The following is a 22,682-nucleotide window of genomic DNA, read 5'->3' on the forward strand; positions in this document are numbered from 1 at the left end:
TAACCCTGACATTGTCGTGAATTGCAATATTGGCATTTAAGCAATCAATGCACTGGTCAATTCTAGGGATTAAATCAAGCAGAGTTTGATATGTGCTGCAGACATTAATATGCCTCCCCCAAAGAATTGTAAGCCACATGAGGCCATTCTGGCAGGCAGTGGGTGGACAGGGATAGGAGGCATTGGACCAGGAGAAGCAGAGAAAGGCCTGTGGCTGGCCTCCTTCTATTATCATCCTCTACACTAGCATGGTGAGCCAAAAGGCCAGCAACGCCTAACTATTTATATGCCCTGGGAAGTTGGGGTCTGCCTCTGAATGGGGTGATTGTGCACTTTCATTTGTCTCCTTTGTAGACAGGTCTGGAGTTGGAAGACGACATTAGCCTGTTGCTCTTACTAATCTATCTCTAGCCCCTTTTAATGATTATTTGAGGGGTCTTTCTCTGAATAATGTATGCAAAGTGGGATCCCAAGGCAGGATTGGACCAAGGGTCAGCAAACTTTTTCTGCAAAAGGTCTTATAATGAATAATGTATGTTTTGCGGGCTGTGCGATCTTGGTTGCAACTAATCAGCTCTGCTGTTGTAGCATAAAAGCAGCCATAGGCAATATCTCAGTGTATGAGCTTGGCTGTGTTCCAGTAAAACGTTACAGGAATTTGAATTTTATTTAATTTTTTTACATATTATGAAGTATTCTTTTTTTGATTTTTTCCCAACCATTAGGAAACATGAAAACCATTTTTAGCTCCCTGGACATACAAAAGCAGGTGGTGGAAGGGATTTAGCCCAGGGCTAAGGATGTCGTGTGCTACTTGCTGATGTAATAATGTGCTGACGTCTCACTGATGAGTCTAGAACTCCACACTCAGATTGCTCGAGCTGAGACCAAGACAGAGAGATCTATCATCCTCCCAGCAGGAGAAAAGGCAGCTCATTTTATCCAAAGTTTCATGGAAACTAAGACTTCCCATTCCAAATAACAAGAGTATTCCTTTTCCCTTTTATTCTCCCTCCCCCAAAATCATTGTGAAAGTTCTGCTTACATATATCTATGGCAGACCTTAAGTCTTTTGTAAAAGAAGATAGCAATATGTGTGGATGTATGTTTAGGCATAGTTACTACATAAATATAGTACACACTCAATTTATAGATAAATGTGGCATGGATTTAACAAATAAAATAAAAATAAAATGATGAAATAAAAATAATTGCACATCATCCCACATAGCAAGAGCTCAGCAAATGTTTTCTTGATTCTTTGTGCGAATGTCTTTTTTTTTTTTTGCAGTTTTTGGCCAGGGCTGGGTTTGAACCCACCACCTCCAGCATATGGGGCCTGTGCCCTGAGTCACAGGCCCCGCTCAACAAATGACTCTTTTTTTAAATTTCAGAATATTATTTATTTATTTTTTATTAAACCATAGTGGTGTACATTGATACTGTCATGGGGTACGGTGTGCTATTTTTATATACAATTTGAAATATTCTCATCAAATTGGTTAACATAGCCTTCATGTCACTTTCTTAGTTATTGTGTTAAGACATTTATATTCTACATTTAGAAAGATTCACATGTACCCTTATAAGTTGAACCATAGACGTGATCCCACCAATCACCCTCCCTCCACCCATCCTCTCCCCTCCCTTCCTCTCCCTTTCCCCTTCCCCCATATTCTTGGGCTATAATTGGGTTATAGCTTTCCTATGGAAGCTATAAATTAGTTTCATAGTAGGGCTGAGTACACTGGATATTTTTTCTTCCATTCTTGAGATACTTTGCTAAGAAGAATATTTTCCCGCTCCATCCATGTAAACATGAAGGAGGGAAAGTCTCCATCCTTCTTTAGGGCTGCATAGTAGGGGTACACACGTTTTGGCTACATAGTTTGTTTTATACATTCCAGGTTGAAAGTTATAGGTGTGCCCTTCCAGATTTTTGCACAGATGATTTCTTTTCAAGCCTTACAACAGCCCTATGCTGTCTTCTCTCCAGCAGTCACATGCTTGTCTCTGTTGCAGACCCGAAGCGAAGCCGCCATGACGGTCCTGAGTGGCCATGTCGTGGTCTGCATCTTTGGAGACGTCAGCTCAGCCCTGATTGGCCTCCGGAACCTGGTGATGCCGCTCCGTGCCAGCAACTTCCATTACCATGAGCTCAAGCACATTGTGTTCGTGGGCTCGATTGAGTACCTCAAGCGGGAATGGGAGACGCTTCATAACTTCCCCAAAGTGTCCATATTGCCTGTAAGTCCAAGGTCACATTCTCAATGTTTTTTCTTCTTTTCATTCACAAAAGAAAATCCCAGATGGATGTAATGGTTGCGACTTTGTGCATGCCTCTGCTTCTTCATCTGGGCATGGGCCCGAGGCCTCAGCACTTCCCCTCTGCTCTGTCTGGGAAAGCCCAAACCCTGGGAGACCTGATTAAAAGGAATCTGCAGCCAAGTTCAGTCCCTCATCAGGGATGAAGTTTAGCTGCATTAAATGTGTTGACCATGTCGGTGTCTAAACACTCTCTTGCTGCTGTCTACACAAAACCTAGAGCATTTCGGTGTTGTGATGCTTTTCATAAAAGTTCATACAAGTATTTATAGCATTCTACTGGCATTCTGGTGGCATTATTAATGCCTGGAAAAACCTTGATCTGTTCCACCTTCTGTTTTGATGAGATAAATGCAAATGACAGAGTTCTTTATGTCTGCTGTACAGTATTTCTACTGTACAGAGAGCTAACCCCTTCCCACCCCCTCATTTATGCAAAAGCCCAGCAATGTGTTCAAGGTTGTGTGTGTAAGTGAGTGTGTGAGAGTGCACATACACGTGTGTGTATGATATTCTTGATTGAAGAGCACTAGAACCCCAAGCTAAAAGGGACAGTTTGGGAACCCATGATTAGTGCGAAGATAAGGAACAGGTGACTTAGGAGTCATGTGACTAACTACTTCCTAATCATAATCAGTGTATTCTCCACAAACTTGCAAAAACTGTAGAGCATTATGCATTTCCAAATTGGATGTAGTTCTTCGTGTCACAAACTCACCCAAATATCACCTGTCCTCTAAACATTTTGCTCTAAGTCCACATCCCTAAAACGGAGAACATGGATTTCTCTACCTATCAAGAGGTCCGGGTTTTCTTCTCCCCACCTAGGAAGCTAAAATCCATTATTTCTACTCCTGAACCTCAGAGATGAAAAGGAAAGAAGGAAGGCAGGCAAGTAACAAGTAATATAATTGATTCAAGAACACGTAAGAACCTGCCCCAACTATTACTCCTTAGCAATCACTGTTTTCACATAATACCTATTACAATAGGGGCTCAGAAAATATTTAAGGGAGTGAGATAAAATATCAGATCTCTTTTGGATATAGGACTGAAAAATGTGCTGCATTAGTAAACATACGTAGTTGAAAATAGTCCCCTAAAGATAAACAAATATGCTCACAGATGAGCATAAACATATACTTTGCTAATTTCAGAAATATGGTAGTTCTGATTACGTATTTCCACGATCACCTTCTCATACGTGCTCTTCCACATGGTCCTCTGACCTCTAAAATTCTGTTTGTAAAGAGCTTATTATTTTGCTGGGATACATGAGTCTGTGTGTGTCTGTGTGTGCGTGTGCATGTGTGACACATATCTAGAGTTTGTCTCTGTGCGTGCTATATGTCTATATGTGTGTGTTTCCTTCTGAGTACCTTGTACACATTCCCCCATCTGCCTTCACATATGGAAATGAGCTCTCATATTTTCAGATCCTTGTCAAGTCCTCCAAAATTTAGTGTACTCCAGCACGACAGCATTTGTACAACTTGGGCCTTCGCCTGTGTCTTCACACAGGTCATTGTTTAAATTGTACCCCGCATAAAGGGCCAGCCCAGAGAAACGCAGGAGACATCTGTGCATGTCACTTGCATTTCTTGTGGTTTGAAATCATGTGTATACAACCGCACGGGGATTGCCTTATATCACAATTACTGCTGGCTTCTCTACAAGGTGAAAATTAAAAGAATATGGATGCAGGTCATTGAAGCTTACACGCTGGCAAAATGATTCAGGAAGATGGTCAGACTTATTTTGTACCAAGAGATCATAGGAGAAAAGGGCATTCTTCTTCTTCTCTCAAAAGGCACTGCTCCGGAGCTTGGAACGAGCAACTTCCCAGCACACACAGCACTAAACGTCCCTTCACCTGTAGTTCTACTTTGCCATGATATTTTGGGGGCTGAGAATAGAATCATGACTGCCACTGAGACATAAAACAGGGTTCATAGGCTCCATTGCCGCAGCTAAGTCCCATCTTCTCAAAGCTACTTCTCCAGAAAGGGAGATGAGAGGGAGCCATCCAGATATATAAATATCTGCTATGTATTTATAGCAGTTGGCAAACCCTCATTCTACACAGAATGGGTCAAAGGCAACTCAGATCTCCATGCAGAAAAAGCAAAAGCTTGGATTCAGACTAGAGGACCAGTGAAGCTGGTGCCTGTATGGGAACCCCCCAAATGATGCTCTTGGCCGTTAAGAAGCTATGACATGGGATGGCCTTATTAACTTGACTGTGGGTCCTCCTGAGGACACAGAGAACGTGGAGGTTGTACCCTGTGCAACACCAACACTTCTAGTTTCCCTCCCATTGCATTCCCAGATTCTCTGTTATTATCTGGGCTTTCCCCACTGTCTTTTGTTACTATTTTTGATGTTTAAAAACATCCGTTTACTGGCTTATTTATTTTTAATTGCACCAGTAATAAACAGATACGTTCTCGTTATAAAATATTCAAACAATGCAGAAGTCTATAAAGTCAAAAGCAGACTATCCCCTTCACCTTCTCAATCCTATTCCCCTCCTCAGAAGCAATTGCTGCTATTAGTTTAGTGGGTATTTTCCCTGGGCTTTCTCTCTGAATGTGCATACACCTATAAATATATTTATGAATACATAGCTTTATTTTGTGGGGTTTTTAAAACATACATGCAACGGTACTCTCAAAATTATTCCAGAACTTTTTTTTTTTTTTTTTTTCACTAACCCTTCTATCTCAGCGATCTTTCCAAGCTGTGCCCATCTGGAGAGCAGCTCAGCCTCTTTCCTGTTGCATCCTGTTCTATCGTATACATGTCTGAAAGTATAGTTAACTCTAATAATGACACTTAGGCCATTGCCCTGAGTTTTATTTGCTTGCTGAAAAGTGAAATACAATTCGATGACTTGAAGCTTAATTCTTTTCCATCTCCCCTTTGCAAGAAGCACGTTCATTCCCCTCTGTCTCCCAGCCTCCAAATAAAATTTGAGCAGAGCCTCCAGCCCCACCTCCTCACTCCATGCTCACGAGTGATTTCCCCTTGGTTGCCTTGGAACTGCCGTCTTTAGCCTGAGACAGGAGTGACCTGCTATTAAATAAACAGGCATTTGAAACCCACCCCCTCGTTACATTCTGAAAGCCAGAGGTTGCCACAGGACAGTTACTTAAATCAAGACAATTTCCAGGCAGGAAGAAGATGTAGAACCCTGGCATTATTCCTCTCCCGCGTTTGTTAGTAATAGCTTGATTGAGTATTGAGAGCGAGCCTAAAATGCTGCCATCAGCACCGACTACCCTTTAGATTAGCGCGCAGCCCCTATTCCCTGGAACGTAGTTAGGCCAGCTTAATGTCAAGGCATAAAAAAGATACTTGTTAAATAATTTCCCCAAAGCTCCGACTCAATCTTTAATTTGTTTTTATTTTTTTCCTCTCTCCCTCTCCCCTCTCCGTCTCACTTTGGCTTCTCTCTCTCTCTCTTTCCCTCTCTCTTTTTTCTTTCCTCTATGCCAAAGGGTACGCCATTAAGTCGGGCTGATTTAAGGGCTGTCAACATCAACCTCTGTGACATGTGCGTTATCCTGTCAGCCAATCAGAATAATATTGATGATACTTCGCTGCAGGACAAGGAATGCATCTTGGCGTCACTCAACATCAAATCCATGCAGTTTGATGACAGCATCGGGGTCTTGCAGGCTAATTCCCAAGGTAAGGACAGCCTGTAATACTTCTTTGCTGTGCCTAGGGGGGACAGGGGCTGGCAAGAGGGATATCCTTCACTCAGTAATTCAAAGAGGCTCACATCAGCCTGCCTGGCAGTGAAACCTGAGTGTGCTGTGATGGCTTTCAAAGGGGCATCTGCTGTCTCTTCTTGCCATCCCAGGATGCAGGCTTGAGACCTGATCACCCACACACTGACTAGCTTGCCTTTCCAGAGAATAAACAAGTCTTTAAATGGCCACCCACCCCCCAGCCTTCCCAAATAGTGGCTTTGCAAGCAGGGTTATCAGCTGAATGTCAGAGCATTGAAAAGATGCTGTGTGCACAATTCCCAGTGTTGCCTCCCGGGATTTGTTTTTGCTGTTGAGCTAGAATGGGGCTGTGAAGCTTTGCCATTGTTAGAGCTGCCTCTAAGACTCCGTGGACTAGGGCATGGTCATCTCCAGAGAGTGGGCACTCTATAGACACTGAAATGCATTTAGCAAAAGGTGACACTTGTCAGCCCATGTATTTTCCTATAGGAGACACAACAGCTTTAAATGACACACGTCTGCGTTCCTGTGCTGCCCCAGTCTTCCCTGTCATTTGCTCTGGGATCCTGGGCAGGTGCTTATAAATAAAGATGTCATCTTAGAGTCTCAGGGAGGCAGCGCAGCAACCCCCCTGCAAAAAAAAAAAAAAAAAAAAAAACAGCCTCAGCAATCAGAATCTGGAAGGATAGGAGGAAAAGTATTTCCCTCTGAGTGATACCTCTGTGTAGGCTTGCCATGGACTGTAGGATCCATGTCACAGGTGTCCCTAGGGGAGACAGGGGCTGGCAAGAGGGATGACCTTCACCCTTGCTTTCACTCTTCTAAAGGGTGGCATTGGCTGTCTGGTGGGGGCCTGTGTCCCATCAGCACAGACTAGAAGGGTGAAGGAACATGGCCCAGGGGAACCACGGCTACTAGGAACATAAAACACCATGTTAATGACAGCTGAGCAAGTGTCTGATGACCCCTTGCCCCATGCAGAGCTTTCTAGAATCATACAGCCTTGGATCTGTGCCACGTTATATTTTGTTAATTCTGTATCCACACCCCTTCCTTCTGACATCTGCTTAGCCTTGGAGCAACACCGGGTAGTGCCCAGAATCTTCTCCCCTCCAAGGTTCTGGGCTAGAGTTGGCCAGTGGGAGAAGGGCACTAGGTGAGATTTGGAAAGTGGAAGAGAAAGAGAGACCTTGATTGTTTGGAGGCAGCTTCACCCTGACCCTGGTAGACTAAGGTTCAAAGCACCTCCCAGGGGAGCTTTCTGAGAGCCAATGTCTTTGCTGCTGGGGGCTGAGAAGAGAGGGTTGGGGATTCCCTCAGGGTCTTAAGATTCACAGGAGGTTTGGGCCAAGCTCCAAAGAACCTTCCACTTTGGTGTTGCATGGAAAATGGCTTCTGTCCTCCTGACATAGCCCTGATACAGCTTAAAGACTAATTTTAACCCCTGTATGCCACCATCCTCCCTGCCTCCCCCAAGTCTGAATCTTGGTATCCATCTGCTCAGCTGTGCCACAGGAGACAGCAACATGTGCAGGTCCTTAGGGAGGCCTGAGCTCTTCCTAACAGCTGCATACTGAGGAGGCAGAGGCTGCCGCCTCCCTGGCAGCACAGGTGGGCAAGGATATGAGAAGACGGAAGTGACCTGCTAGGAGAGGTGGAGGCAAGCTGGCCTCTGGTTTCTGCCTTTAAGCTTCTGCTCTTCCATAGTGTGTCTCATCAGCACTCCCTCACCCCATAGGGGCATCACCTAGAGCTTGTTAGACGTGCAGAATCTCATGGCACCCCCCTACACACGCACCTACTGGGTCAGCATCTGCATTTAACAAGATTCCCCAGGAGACTCAAATATGCTGCTTTAAGGCACAATAAGTCTTCACACTGAGGAACCCTGTCCAACTCCATCAGATGCTCCTCCTCTCCAGGGGAGGAGTGAGCCCCTGAGGGGAATGGAAGGACATGGAAGCAGCAGTCCTCCCTCTGATTAGAGGTGGAAGCGAGCCAGGGGGCAGGAGACCATCCCTTTGCCCCTTTGCCCAGCATGTCTTCCTCCTCCCAATTCCATCATCATGATTCCAGACCATAGATAGAATCTCAGTGTAAAATTAAGTTACATATGCATCTGATATAGGGCTTCCTTCCAGCTCTCTTAAACCCTATCTCAGCCTCTCAGGTTCTGTACAAAGGCCAAACTGGCAAAAATGCCTCCACTCTCCAGTCTTCAAAAGCTGCCTTTATTCTTCTTAGCACAGGAATACGCTTGAGAAATAGGTTTTGGCAGGAGGTAGGAAGGACAAGGAGAGAGAGCTTGTTTCTTCTGCAAGGGAAAAAAGCGGGGGCACTCTTTCTTTTGTGAACACACATGTGTGCATGACTATGGTCTGAATGTTTGTGTCCCTCCTCCCCAAATTCATATGTTGAGACGCAATACCAATGGGATGGTGTTAGGAGGCATGGCCTTGGGGAGGTGATTAGGTCATGAGGGTGGAATGCTCATGGTTGGGATTAGTGTCCTCATAAAATGGCCCAAGAGAGAGCCCTCAGGTCTGCCAACATGTGTAGCTACAGCAGGAAAGCCCTCAACAGGCACTGAATCTTCTGGTACCTTGATCTTGAGCTTCTTACCTTCAGAACTATGAGAACTAAATTTCTGTTGTCTGTAAGGCTCCCAGTTTAGGAAATTTCTTATAGTGGCCTAAGTGGACAGAGGCATATGCAAGTGAAGAAGGTGGGGGGGTGGGGAGGGTGTTGCTATGCTCAGTAGCTATTCTCCGGGCCTCCCATCGACACCTGCCTACCCATCAGCCAGCAGTCTGTTCTGCTTTCAAGAGAGCGTCCAAGCTGTAGGCCCACTGAGCCTCTGTTCCCCTGGTTTTCTTATCCCGTTTACGCCTCTCTTGGTTTCCTCCACCATCTTCTGGCGACACTCTGATTTTCCAAAGGTACTTATCCAGCAGTGGCCGTAGACACAGAGAAGTCCCTCCCTTCCCATTGCTCGCTTCTGGGTACTGACCCTGCACCCTGACTCCCTGGACTCCTCCCAGCCTGTGGGGCCATAGGGAAGGGCTGAGTTCCTTGCCACTCATCACTTTTACTTTGAGTCCCTTTTAACCAACTGGAATGCTCATTGGCTTCAGATACTTTTATCACCCTTCATCTGGGCATTGGGCATGACCAAGCTCCAAGGGGATAGGAATTACAGAAAACAGAGATTTCATGTCACTCATCATTCTGGGAAATAAATCTAACTTCTCCTGAGTGATAACTACATAGATTTCTGGCCACTGTCACCCCCACTTTTGTTATCAGGCCTTTCTGTGGTCCTTTAGGAAACGCCATTCTCTGCTTTGTCTGGAGAGAGATGTAACCACCTCTCCAGCACCTAACTGGACTGTGCTCTTGGGCCACAATATTCACACACCATTATAGCATGATATAATTTAACATGAAAAATAGGTTTTAACATTGAGAAAGTGGAGCCTTCATCAGATGCTTACCACTGAATGTTTTATTAGGGCTCCTAGACTGAAAAAAGAAAATGAAAAACCCTCTCTTTTCTCTCCTCTCCTCTTTTCACGTTCCCTTTTGGTGTCACTTTTCAAACCCACTTGGTGCCGAACAGACCCAGCCTGGGGATTCTGGACCAGACATTTTCTGAAAAGATCTGAGACGTGATGGCTGGTTGTCAAAAACAATTACGGGAAAAGGCAGCAAACCCCAGGCTGGATGGTGCATCTGATGTGAGAGTTGGGTCTATGAGATGCAGTTTGAATATACAGCAGGAAGAACTGCAGTGACAATTACATAAAGCAGGTGAAGCCGCTTCTTGCTGGTCAGCAAACATTAGCTCAGAACCACTTTACAGCTCTTTACCAGCAACTAAGTGCCTTTATTTACAGAGTGCCTGTCACTTCCCTTTGGCTGGAGAGCTGGTGTATTATTTAGCACGCATTTATCTGGGGAAAACATTTCAATTTAAATCAGCTGGTACAACAGTGGCTCTTGCCAGACTGTTTCCCTGTGGTTGGAAAAGACAAGAACTGAGTGTGATCTTGGGAGGTGGGGGAGGAGCCGAGGGAGGCAGGGTCCATTCTCAGAGAGACATTGAGTTCCTACCTGAAAGGAGGGAGCATGCAATGGAGTTTCCTATTCTGCTTTCACATCAAGTTATGAAATGAGCATCGTATCGTTTCTTCCTGCTTATTCATTCAGGAAGGGTAATCCTAAGGGAAAGAAAGAGGAATAAATGAAGTCTTCCCTGTGCGTCAGGCACTAGAAAGGCCCAGAACACACAGGGGCTCAGGTTAGTGGAGGAGGCATCCCCAAAGACAATTTCTGTGCAGTGAGAAAGACCAGGCTAGATGCAGAGGAACACCTAGGGCTTCTCGTTTTACACATTCCCGGCATTAAGAAGTCTTTTGAGAAGAGGTGACATCTGCAGAGGACTTGAATAGTGTGACTCAGGAACTGAAGTTGTCCTCTTCTTTAATTTTAGTAAATATAAATTTCATAAATTAAGTGTAAATTTAATAAATATAGAACAACATGTAGTGAATGCCTACCATATTGGATCGCACAGGCCCAGAGCACAGACTTGTTCTTCTAAGGGTTTGAATTTGGAGGCATCATCAAAGATTTATAAGGGTAGTTACAAGTCATATTTGGAAAAGATGACAGGCAATAGTATGAATGTGGTTTAGAGGTGGGGAGAGATGGAGGCACGGGGTCTGTGAGAAGACCATGCAGTGGACCAGCTGGCATGGTGTGGGGCTGCAGGACAGCCTGGCTGATGTCAGTAAGGAGGGCAGACAGAAATTGAGCTGGATTTGAAGCACAGGAAGACAGCCTCTGAAGCCCAGTTAGGCAGGAAGGAGGATAGAAGAACAAGGGTGAAGAATTAGGGATTAAATATGAAGTTGGCCACTGGTGATGTAGCAGTAGTGAAGTAAGCAGAAGACCCAAGAGAGAAACTGACTTGGGAAAGTAAGTAGAGGATTTGGTTCTGGTCCAGGTGATGGCCATCTGAGGCTGCAACTGTGATGGTGCCATAGAGCCAGTGAGCACAGCCCTGTGGGTTCCTTGCAGTGCTTGACAGAAAGAGAAGTAGGACTTTAGCTGGAAATGGGAATTCACAGGACACTGTTGAGAAAATATGAAATGAGTGGTCACTGGATCTGAGCCAGCAGCTGGAGAAGCCAAACCAGGAGGTGGGGCTTCTAGAACTACAGCCAAGAGCAAAGCTAGGAGGTCAAAGAGCATGAAGGTGGATGAGGGTGTGGGAGAGCCAAGTGGTCAGGAAGAGGAATACGTGATGGCCTCAGAGAACAACATGCTTCTTGTGGAGCTGAGGAAGAGCTCAGTGGTACTACAGTGAGGACTGTTGTTTCTTATAAAAACTCTGGGCCCACAGCAAAGCCCAGCTGAACACTACAACCACCACCACAACCAACAGAGTGACTACTGTAATAATAATAATAATAATAATGCCATTCTTAATGCACATGTGCTGTGATTGTGTGGTAGGTATTTGCCAATCAAGAAAATATGCATTTTTTGGCTGAGCCTGGTGGCTCATGCCTGTAATTCCAGTACTCTGGGAGGCAGAGGTGGGTGGATTGCTTGAGCTCAGGGGTTTGAGACTATCCTGAGCAAGAGCAAGATCTTGTCTCTACTAAAAATAGAAAAACTAGCTGGGTGTTGTGCTGGGTACCTGTAGTCACAGCTACTTAGGAGTTTAAGCCAGGAGAATTGCATGAGCCCAAGAGTTGAAGGGTTGCTGTGAGCTGTGATGCCACCACGCTCTACCCAGGGCAACAAAGTGAGACTCTGTCAAAAAAAAAAAAAAAAAGGAAAGAAAGAAAGAAGGGAGGGAGGGAAAATATGCATTTCTTAGATCCCTGGTTGCATGTCCTACTTACTTGAGACACTTTTAAAAATAGCAATGTGTAGGGCCCACCTCAGCAATTGTGATTGAATTAGTCTGGGGTACAACTGGGCACTAGGAGTTTAATAAACTCTCATCTGGTTCTCATGTGTAGCGTGGATTGGGAACCACTGCCCTAGGTATTCCTCTGAGGACGGCTGTGAGGTCAGCAGGTGACCAGTTCATTTGTAAAGATGAGGAAACCGAGGCTTAGAGAAGTATTGTTTTGCACCCAGGTCTCCCAAGGCCGGGGAACTGGGATCCTAACCCTTAAATCATTTTGCTTCTTGAGGACAATTTTGTTGGGTCAGCTCGGTGGTCTCCATCCTTTCTTTCATGTTATTTTCGATTTGTCATCAGCTTCCCCAAGACTTGAAAAGCCTTAAGAGAAAAGGAGAAAAGGAGTGTGTGGGGGTCATGTGGTAGAGACCACAGGCTCTGGCTGTTTTCTGCCTAACTGGCTGTGTTTGTCAATCTGGTTCCTGACATATGTGTCAAGGTGATAAGTAAAGGGTAGCAGTCCCAGTCATGACTTTGGAACTTTTGAGAGACAACAGAGATCTGTTGAGAGATCCAGCAGAGCGCCCTGTGGCCCAGCGATGTTGGTCCCCTCAGAGCCTGGATCTCTTTAAAAGATGGCACTATGTGTGTATGTCAGTGACTAGGCTCCATTTGAAGGTTGGTGTTAGGTTCCTCTGATGTTCCCCTCCCGTTGTTTGCCTTCATCTGATTCAACACTACCTGTCCTCTAGGTGTCAATCCAATGCCACGGATCTTTTTAAAGCACCTATTGTGTGCCCAAACCGTACATGGCAGGCACGCTGGGGAGACAGGGAGCATAAAACACATTTCCAGGCCTGGCGACCTCCTATGCAAATGTATGCCTCTGCTTCGGAATGCTGTATTATTACTGTGAGGGAATTACCCTCTCTGGGGTTTAAGTGGCACTGACAAAATGCATGGGATTTCAGCAGGTGGAGACAAAGGCTGCTGCCTCATGTTGGGGAGAAGACTAGAAATTAGGGGGCAGAGGTCCCAGGGTGTGTCAGAGGGACAGCAAGGCTATGATTTGGCTGGAATATAGGGTATGAGACTAGGAAGAGATGAGGCTGAAATCTTTTTTTTTTTTATTGTGTTAGGATGCTGTAAATAATTCAGCAGGCACCGGGGAACTACAGAAGGTTTCAAAGCAAAAAAGAAGTAGGCTTGGATCTGGGCCTCAGGGAGGCTGATCTGGCAGCCCCATGAGGCAGTGTTTGGAGTAGACCGGAAGAGGCTATCCAGGAGGAAGCCGGGAGCCTTGCACAGGAAAGGGACTAACATCAGGGGCTAGTGGGAGTCACAGCAAGTGTGAAGCAGCCCTCATGGATGTGAGCTTCCTTCCTGGTGACAGGACAGCCATGCTGCTCACAGAAAGAGGCCTGCTGTAGAGTGGAACACAAGCTGTGGGGACAAGGTTGAGAGGGTTAGGTTTTAGTTGTGGTTCATTTCCACAGGGATTTGGTGGAAAATCTAGGTGGGCACAAAAAGCCAAAGGGTGGAATCACATTCCCCGAACTAGAAGGTCACCACTCATAGATCTGGCCCATAGTGCATGGTCTAGGAGTGACAGAGAGTCTCAGGGACAGTAGAAGGACAGAAGTCTAAGGACCATCTTAGAGAGCGGAGGGAACCACAGAGTGGGCCAGGTCCCCACACCCCAGAAGAGGGCAAACCAAAATAATGAATCCAGGACATATGCGCACTGCCTGGCTTCTCTTGCTTCCTCTAAGTTTATTTTTCTATATTCTGTGCCTCTTCGTAGCCACCAAGTTAGAAAAAGTTACAGAGGTGTGCACACAATACAGCACACTCCCATGTTTCCTCCGGCCCTCCGTGACCCCAAGCCGTAGTTACACTAAATGAACGTCCACATGGAAGTGATAAGCTCCTTTGTCTGCATTTCAACAAAGGTTAAGAGCCCCAAGTAGGGAATGACATTTTTCTTTGCAAGTATGGCAGCAGTCCTTGGAGAGATGGCATTAATTGGAGGCAGAGGGTCCACCCTCCCCATCCTAAAGTCTGAGACGTCTCTTCCTGTTCCACAGAAGAAAATGCAATTTCTGTTTTATCTTGGTGAGAGACAGCATGGATTAGGATCTCCAAATTACTGGATGGCACAAAGCAGGATTCAAAAGGACCTTCTAAAGCGGAGCTTGGGGACACAGCCCTCAGGATGGAATGCATTGCGGACCTCTGTGTGTTAACGTTCAGATGATCAGTAAAGACAGGAAAGAAAACCTTATTGATAAGAGCAGAATTTATTTTGAGCAGTGATTGCTTCATCCCGGTCAGTATGAGAGGGAATATGTCCAGAGTGTAAAGATTTACAGGGAAAAATTGACAAAAATGGAAGAATATTGTAACCAGAATGGGGCCATGCTGGGGCCATGCTGGGGCCATGTGTCATTTGCAGTGGTTAGGAGAACAAGCCTAGAGGTCTTGAAGAACCATTTTATCTTCTGTTCCATGGCACAAAACCCAGCACCAATAGCTAATAATTAAGGAGAACCTGGTATTAGCCCAACCCAAGGGAGGCACTTGCAGATTAAAATGGACTACCTAAAAATGTAGTGAGTGTCCTATCACTGCCTAACCCTCTGCCAGAGGAGGGTAACTGACATGCTGTTTGTGGTGGGAGGGAGATGGGATGAGATGAGTTCTGTAGCCCTTTATAACTGAGGGTATCCAGTATTTTCTTGATTTTTATTACATAGGGATCTGTGTTTTATACGATCTACATTCTTACTCCAGAGGGAGAGCTATGGTGTTTGGCAGGCTGGGGTCATGGGTCTTACAGTGGAAGCGTTCACATCCTTCCTGGACAGGGCTGTCTTTGTGTCTAAAGATGAGGAGCAGCCGGCCTTGGGGGGAGCAGCTGCACATCTGGCTTTTCCATTAATCGGCCAGACCACCCCCTCTTCAACTCCCACGCCACCCTTCCACACCTGCCCCTCTCCCTGGTGTCATTCCTTCTTCCCATTCTCCAAACCCAGCTTCCCTTCCACCCAGGCTGCTCCCTTTTTCTCGCAAACACACCTATGCACGTAGCCTCACACACAGTCTCCCTCCCTGAAATCAGAGAAGCATTTTTTCAGCTGCTCCCATATAACATTTCATTACCACAATATTCTCTCTCAATTCTGAAATGGCGGTGGGGGAGAAGCCATTTCTCTTTATACCCACTGAATGAACAAAGCTCAGCGCTAAAATATTTTTCTTCCGTTGTAACTGAAACTGCTGTTGGCTTCCGTCCCAAAAACCAGAAAGACAATTATACTTAACTGTTTAGAGATTTATAAATACCACACTGGAGTAGCCTCTAGGTAGTAACTTTAGATACCCAGCCCAATAATTTTCTTTTATTGGTTTGTGATTTAGATCTTATTTTGAGTCCTCTATAATAAGAGTAGTACATTTCATTAAAAGAGCTTACTAAACAATAAAGAAAATCTGGCTTAGGGCTCCGAGCAAGTCTCAAGTACAGAAAGGGGTCTGCCCTGTTACATTTCTTCTGTGGACACCACAAGATGAATCCTAGCACAGGGCGCACGTGTATTTCAGCAAAGCAGCAATTGCAGCTGTTTTCTAAATGACTTCAACTCAGGAGAACTTTTCCTACCCAGTGTATTTCATCACGTGAGAGATCCTCTTAAGACTGCCACCTACCATTATGGTAATATATTCCTGGTGAAGGAAATAAGGAAAAACATCAGCAGCAGCTGTAACGAGAGAGAGAAAAATTTGGAATACTTTCTGTACCTGTGGAGGCCTTTATGCTCCGCATACCTGAAGCTGTGTCTTGTAGAGTGGATGTGCAGGAGAAAAAGTTAATAAAAGAAGATGAAATAATCATTTCCTTCCAACTGCATGCAGGCAAGTTTCACTTCCCTGCTCAGGTTGTGATAGCTATTAATAAAAAGGACATAAGTATTAATAAAAAGGACATTGGGACAGCTATAATAAAAGGAAACCTTTGCTTCAAAGGCAGAAAACAGAAGTGGGGTGGGGATGGAATTGGGCAGAACTCATTGTCTCAGCCTCGGGCTCTCCTACGATGGTTTACTTCACAAAATTTGGGTGCCTAGATAAAGCTGCCTTTTACACATTGTATTTTTGTGTGTGTGTTTCCAAGTGAATCTGGCACTAGGCATTTTCATATACAATATCTCATTTAATCTCTCTGAGAACCTGCTGAGGTAGATGTTACTATCTGTCTTTTACAGATAAGAAAACAGAGGCTCCGGAAAATTAAGCACCTTTTTCCAAAGTCTTATAGCTGGTCAAGAGCACGTGGAGTTGAACTGTATGATTTCAAGGTCTAGGCTTTTCTCACCACATGAACTTGTCCCATTAAACTCAAGTCTTGTTTTGATGAGAATGGGCCTGAATCTGTACGTCTGTTTTCAGACATAGAGACACATCATTAGAACCAATGGACACATGCGCAGAATCAATATTTAAGGGATTGAAAGCGCTCAAGATGGGCCAGCCGCACTCCTAAACTGGTCTTTGTGTCCAAAGGAAATGAAATTTGTTTTGAATGTTTCCCATCTCCACAAATCCCCATTTTTTGATTTCTGACCCTAGCAGTCCCAACCATGAGAGATATTATTCTGTTGGCTTGAGCCTTTCCAACCACAACACTTAGACAAACAAGGATAGAGTTGGGGGTAATATTCAAGCCTTCGGCTCATCCCATCTCTGTGAACAATATAATTGTTTGAGCTTTTCTTTTTTTCTTGTTAACATAGATTTAACTTTGGAGCTGTGAGAAAGATGGTAGAATGTTTGAGACCCAACCATTGCTTTCTTTGTTAGGAGACTTAGAAGGTATTTCCCAGTTTTATTTACTCATTCCACTCTCCGGGTGAAAGTCTCCATAGAAGGCAGTAGATGAGAGTGAGTAGACACTTCTAGTCTTCAAAGCTGGGTGAGAAAATGGTCCAGAGAAATTGTCCTCGGGAGGAAAGCACACTTGTGTATCAGAGAAAGGCAAAGGGAGTCTTAGAATCCCATGGACTCCCTCAGGTGAAATTCGGGATAGGTCAACTAACCATTCTTTCCTCAACTATCAGTTTGGTTTATACTCTGTCCCTGGGGTTAGTATCTCTGCTCTTCCTATAGTCTATGCCATCATACAGCTAAGAGGATCTATGAATGAAAGTGACAAAGACATATAAAATAAGTTTTACGGTTGAAATTTTGGGTGTTTTCCGGGTAGTCTTAATGATGTAAGATGTGGTACATTCTAGAATACCTTGCAAACATCATAACATGAACCACCTGTAATTGTCCAAGGCATAGGTTTAATCCACCTGCTACGAAGATGCCACCTACGCCTCCAGTTGGCAAATGAGCCAAGCCCACCACTCAGTGCATTTTTTTCTTTGCCCCTGTTTTCACAGGAAAAAAATCATGTGTACTTCTAAAACCTTTATTTTATTTTTCAATTAAAAGTGGCCCTGCAAAGAAGGCAACCGATTTATAAAGTGTTCTGGATTTAGAAAAAATTCAAGGATATAAATGGTTTTTAAATTCCTTAATTATACTTCATGAAATGTTCTGGAGGAAAATTCCAGAAAAGTAATATAATAGTCATTAAGCACTTGTTACATGACTCCGACAAAGATTTTCTACTAGACACTTTTGGTGCCACATGGATATTGTCCTACAGCGTATTATGAGAAGGTAGAGGTTGCTTTGGGCTGCAGTAGCTGGGGAGGCTGCAGAGTAAATGGACTTGAATCTGAAAATATGTGTGATTATCATAAGTAAGGGTGCTGACAGGCACATGGAAAGGGCTGAGGCTGACTGATAGAAGGACATAAGCAGGAAAGTATATGTCACAAAGGGTCGCTTGGTTCTGTATGGTCTAGTGAGATAACCAGGGCACTTAGCGGGCTCACCATGTCAAAGGAAATTATTGTAGGTGAGCTTGCTGTTAACTTGAATAAGTCCTCAAAAGAGCAGCCTGTTCTATTGTTCTACTGACCTCCTCACTCCCATCAACTGTCAGGGATATTTTTACATGCTTAGCCCAGACCTCACACTTAGTATAGAGGTTTGTGGGGGGAGTAAAAAAATGAATAAATGATTTAATCCCACTGTCTGTTGCATGCAGCCTGCTCTCTCTTGGTTTGCTATAATTGAGATAAAACAGCTCAATATCTTAATTAAAAAACCTGCATCTTCCCTCCAGGCTTCAATCCCCCTTCATTCATTTGACAGCTGGACACTAGACAAGGATCGCAAGGATCAAGATGTTGAACTTGTGTTTAGGAGCCTTGGTCAGACAGCTAAGTTGTCTCTACCATAAATCATCCTATTCCTTTAACCTTTACTAATAGCTTCTGGCCCCCAACCTATGACTAGTCTCACTGCATATACCATGACATAGCATCAGCCTAGGGCCTGAGGAGGCTGTAGGACTGAGGCCTCTAAAGTTCAATAAAGGGCAGAAAATACCTCTGCTTGCTTTGAATGGCTCCTGAGAGCTTCCCTGAACACCTGGGGATGGACATTCCTCTCAGCAGCAGACAGCAGCAAGAGGAACTCAGAAGATGGGATTCACAATGGTGAATCACAAGGGGCCCAAGTTTTAAATCTTAGTTCTGTCAATCGTGTGTGATTTGACTTTGGATGAGCACTCCACATGCTTCTTCGTGTATGAAGTGGGATTTGTTAAAATACCTCACCCAAAGATTCTGAGGAATCAGTACGTGAATTCAAAGAGATGATGACTGTAGAAGGGTTTTATAAAACATCAAGGGCTGTTTCTATAGCATTTGGTAGTTAGATTTAATCACAGCACACGTGGGGTCTGGAACACACAGCATGGGTTTGGATTCCAGCTCTGCTCCTTACTAGATGGGGCAAACTATTTAAACTCTTTGCGTCTCAGTTTTCACATTGAGAACACAAATGCACCTGGTTCATCAAGTTGCTTTGAGAATTCAATGAGATACAGGGTTTCTGTTGTCCGTGTGGTGCTTTTAAGTAAGAAAAAGTCACTCTTTTCTCAAGACAGTTTATTTCCATCTGCTAAAAATTTGTCATAGTGTACTGCTTATGTTTGAACAATATACTTTTCTGCCATCTTCTAAGGAAAAATATTGCAATAAATATAGAAATGTGCATGTCCATGACATGAGTGGTGCCTACTTAATTATTGTGCAGTGCCCAACCTTCACAACCGTACATGGCAGCCCCATGTGAATGGATGTACAACACTTAGTGCCTCAGATGTATAGTAGTTGGAGATCAAGCAGTGTCACCTATTTTTGTTATTATTATTACTGGTTAGTTTTACCATCATTTGCCCCCCCCAAATGAACAAATAACAAGGTATTATCCATTTGTATTTAGTAGTCAGAATTCCTATTCACTCCGTTTCTCTAGAAATGTGCACAGAAAACAGATGATAGTGGAAATGAAGACACCTTTGGGAGGAGAGAAGTCTGTGAGAAGCCTACTGAGGAGTTGAGGAAGAACTGTTAGATCTCTAATGAAGGGATGAAACTTCTCTTTTCCCCCTCCCCCCACCTTCTCATAGATATATGAAGAAATGTTTGCATATAAATTCAGTAGGTTTTCCTAGCTCAGAGGTTTTCTTCTCTCTACTAAAGCATAATTGACAAATAAGAATTATATATATTTAGTGTGTACAGCACGGTGATTTGATATACATTATACGTTGTGTAATGATTATGACAATCAACTTAACCCATCCATCACTTTGGGAAGTTACTATCTGCATGTATGTAGAGGGGTAAGGACATTTCGGGGCTACTCTTTCAGCAAATTTCAAGTCTACTATCCCATATTATTAGTTATAGTCACCACACTGTACTTTAGATCCCCAGAATTTGTTCATTTCATAACTGAAAATTTGTACCCTTTCACCATCATCTTCCCGTTCTGCACCTTGATCTCAGACCCTGAGAACCACCATTCTACTCTCTGCTTCTGTGAGTTTGACTTTCTTAGATCCCCCACGTAAGTGAGATTATACAGCATTTGCCTTCCATGGGCTGGCTTACTTAACTTAGCATGATGTCCTCTGGTTCATTTATGTTGTCACAGATGGCAGGATTTCTTTCTTTTTTGTGGCCGAATACTATTTCACTATAGTATATATGTGCACACACTCACACGCCCCACATTTTTTTTTTTTTTTTTATCCATTCATCCATTGACAGACACTTAAGTCTGTATCTTGGCTATTGTGGAGAATACTGCAGTGAACATGGACCATGCAAGTATCTCTTTGAGATACTGATTTCATTTCTCTGGATAGATATCCAGAAGTGGGATTGCTGGTTAATGCAGAAATTCCATTTTTAATTTTTCATAGAAACATGACACTTTTTCTATAATGGCTGCACTAATTTACATCCTCATCAACAGCGTGCAGTGTGGGTGGTTCTCTCTTCTCCAAACCCTCACTGACACTGGTCTCTCCTCTTTTTGATAGTAGGAATCCTAAAAGGTGGGAGGTGATATCTTATTGTGGTTTTGATTTGTATGTTGCCGGTTCTGAGTGATTTTGAGCGCTTTTTCATATCTACTTACTGGCTGTTTGTGTGTTCTCTTTAGAAAAATGTCTGTTTGGCTCCTTTGCCCATTTTTTAATTGGGTTATTTGTTTTCTTGCTGTTGAGTTGTAAGTTCCATATATACTATTTCGGATATTCAGCCCTTATCAGATACATGACTTTTAAATATTTTCTCCCAGTCTGTAGACTGCCTTTTCTGTCACTCCCATTCTGTCACTTCCTTTTGCTGAGCAGAAGATTTTGGGTTTGATCTAGTGCCACTTATTTATTTTTGCTTTTATTTCCTATGCTTTTGGTATGATGTCTCCAAAATCATTGCCCAGACTAATGTTAAGGAGCTTTTGCCCTACATTTTCTCCTAGGAGTTTTCTCGTTTCAGTTCTTACGTTCAAGTCTTTAATCCATTTTAAGTTGATTTTTGTATGTAGCGTAAAATGATCCCATTTTATTCTTTTGCATATGGATATCCAGTTTTCCCAGCACTGGTTATTGAAGAGACTATCCTTTCCCCCATTAGTGTTCTTGGCACCCTTGTCAAAGATTAGTTTATCATATATGAGTGGATTTATTGCTGAACTAGCCCCCTGGTTTTCAACTTTAGTTGTACACTGCCATCACTTGGGGGAAATTTTAACGTTCTCAAAAAGCTCAAGCTATTAAATCAGACCCAGGGGTAGGAGACAGGCATCAGCAATTCTGATGTGTATCCCAAGTTGAGAAGCACAGGCTTAGCCCCTTACTTACCCAAGGAAACCACCCTGATCCTCCTATCAGAGCTGCTGATTCACTAAAGCTTCATGGAACTGGCAGCCTCCTAGGAGCGACTGCTGAGAAGTCTGGAAGGCATATAATGGATATTATGAAAATACAGGGTATATAAGAAATGAACTTTCATTCACAAACTTCCACATGGTTCCCAGCAGGGAAGCAGTGGAAACAGGGAAAATAAACCCAGGGGTGTCCATGTGAGAGATCAAGGCAGTTGGGCACAAGTAATTCTTTGAATGCCTCATCGGCATAGGAAATGGGAGAATTTTGAAAATCAATCAGACCACGAGTCTAAAGGCAAGCAAGGAAGGTAAATAATGAGAACATCAGAGTTGAGGTTTCACACTTAATCTATAAAACTACTTTTAATAGGCCCCTCGGTGATTATAAAGTCACGGTGGCTTTCTCTTTATTGGGATTATATGGGGCTGTTCCACATGTCCTATTATGCAGGTGTGTCTCCTTATTTATTCACTTATTTCTTTGCATTTAAGATACTGAAGGATTTTTAAAAAAGCCTCATTTCTATGAGCATTAATTATATACCATGCAAGGAAGCAATTGTCTCTGTGTTATGAAATATTAAATCAAAATGCTTCCCATTCCCACACGTCCCAGAGATAAATACAGCAGTATTTTGAAGCCCCTCTTGGAGCTGTTTTGCCTGCAAATTTATTGTTTTGTCTCCATTTTCAGAAAGCCCTGTTTTCTATGAACTATGGCACTCTAGGTAGTTTTTAAGGCGCAGACTCCTCTGGAGTTGCCTATGTCGGCAACAACTCTTATGTAGATGGCACACGAGGGATGGTGCGTTGATCGGCTCCTTTAAGATGACAAATGGGCCGAGAGTGTTATTGTCTTTGATTGCACGCCTTACATCATCTGTATGTAGGAATAAGAGGGCCATGCTTTATCTTTAGCCATTTTATAAATATTTAAGTCCTTATAGTTGCCTAAAGATATTAAAGCATATTTTACAGTAGTCGGACTATAAATATTATATATAGCACAAGATACCAAAGTAGTTTAATGAATTCATAATTTTCTGCTCCCATTTATTGGAATGTGTTTTATGTTCTAAAAGTTCCATTTCAAGAATAAGATACCGTTCTGCTGCCTGACAACACACCCAGTGTTGGCCAACGATTGCGGGCAGGGTCTCGGTTCCCATGTGTGGCGGCTTCCCTTATGAGGCAGGGAGGCAGAAATTCCAGGCCCTGAGATAGATTTCTTCTTTCTCTACGTTTAAAAATATATACATAAATACATTTTTGGGAACAAACATTTCTGGGGCTTATTTAAGTCCTCAGGTGTTCCCAAGAGCAAACTTTTTATA

At 43.6% G+C, this 22,682-nt stretch overlaps 1 protein-coding gene across 7 annotated transcripts in view; it reads left to right on the plus strand.

The window, feature by feature from the left end:
* Window positions 1–22,682, plus strand: part of KCNMA1 (potassium calcium-activated channel subfamily M alpha 1) — a 762,000-nt gene that overhangs the window by 689,147 nt on the left and 50,171 nt on the right. For all 7 annotated transcript variants that reach the window (XM_023509577.1, XM_023509576.1, XM_012801412.2 and 4 more), the window contains 2 exons: window positions 2,023–2,247; window positions 5,826–6,018. In XM_023509577.1, coding sequence (XP_023365345.1) covers window positions 2,023–2,247; window positions 5,826–6,018 — 418 coding nt within the window. The remainder of the gene's footprint in view (window positions 1–2,022; window positions 2,248–5,825; window positions 6,019–22,682) is intronic.

The sequence above is a fragment of the Otolemur garnettii genome, unplaced genomic scaffold (assembly GCF_000181295.1).
Source record: "Otolemur garnettii isolate 467f Iridium unplaced genomic scaffold, OtoGar3 scaffold00008, whole genome shotgun sequence".
In the NCBI taxonomy this organism is placed as follows: domain Eukaryota; kingdom Metazoa; phylum Chordata; class Mammalia; order Primates; family Galagidae; genus Otolemur; species Otolemur garnettii.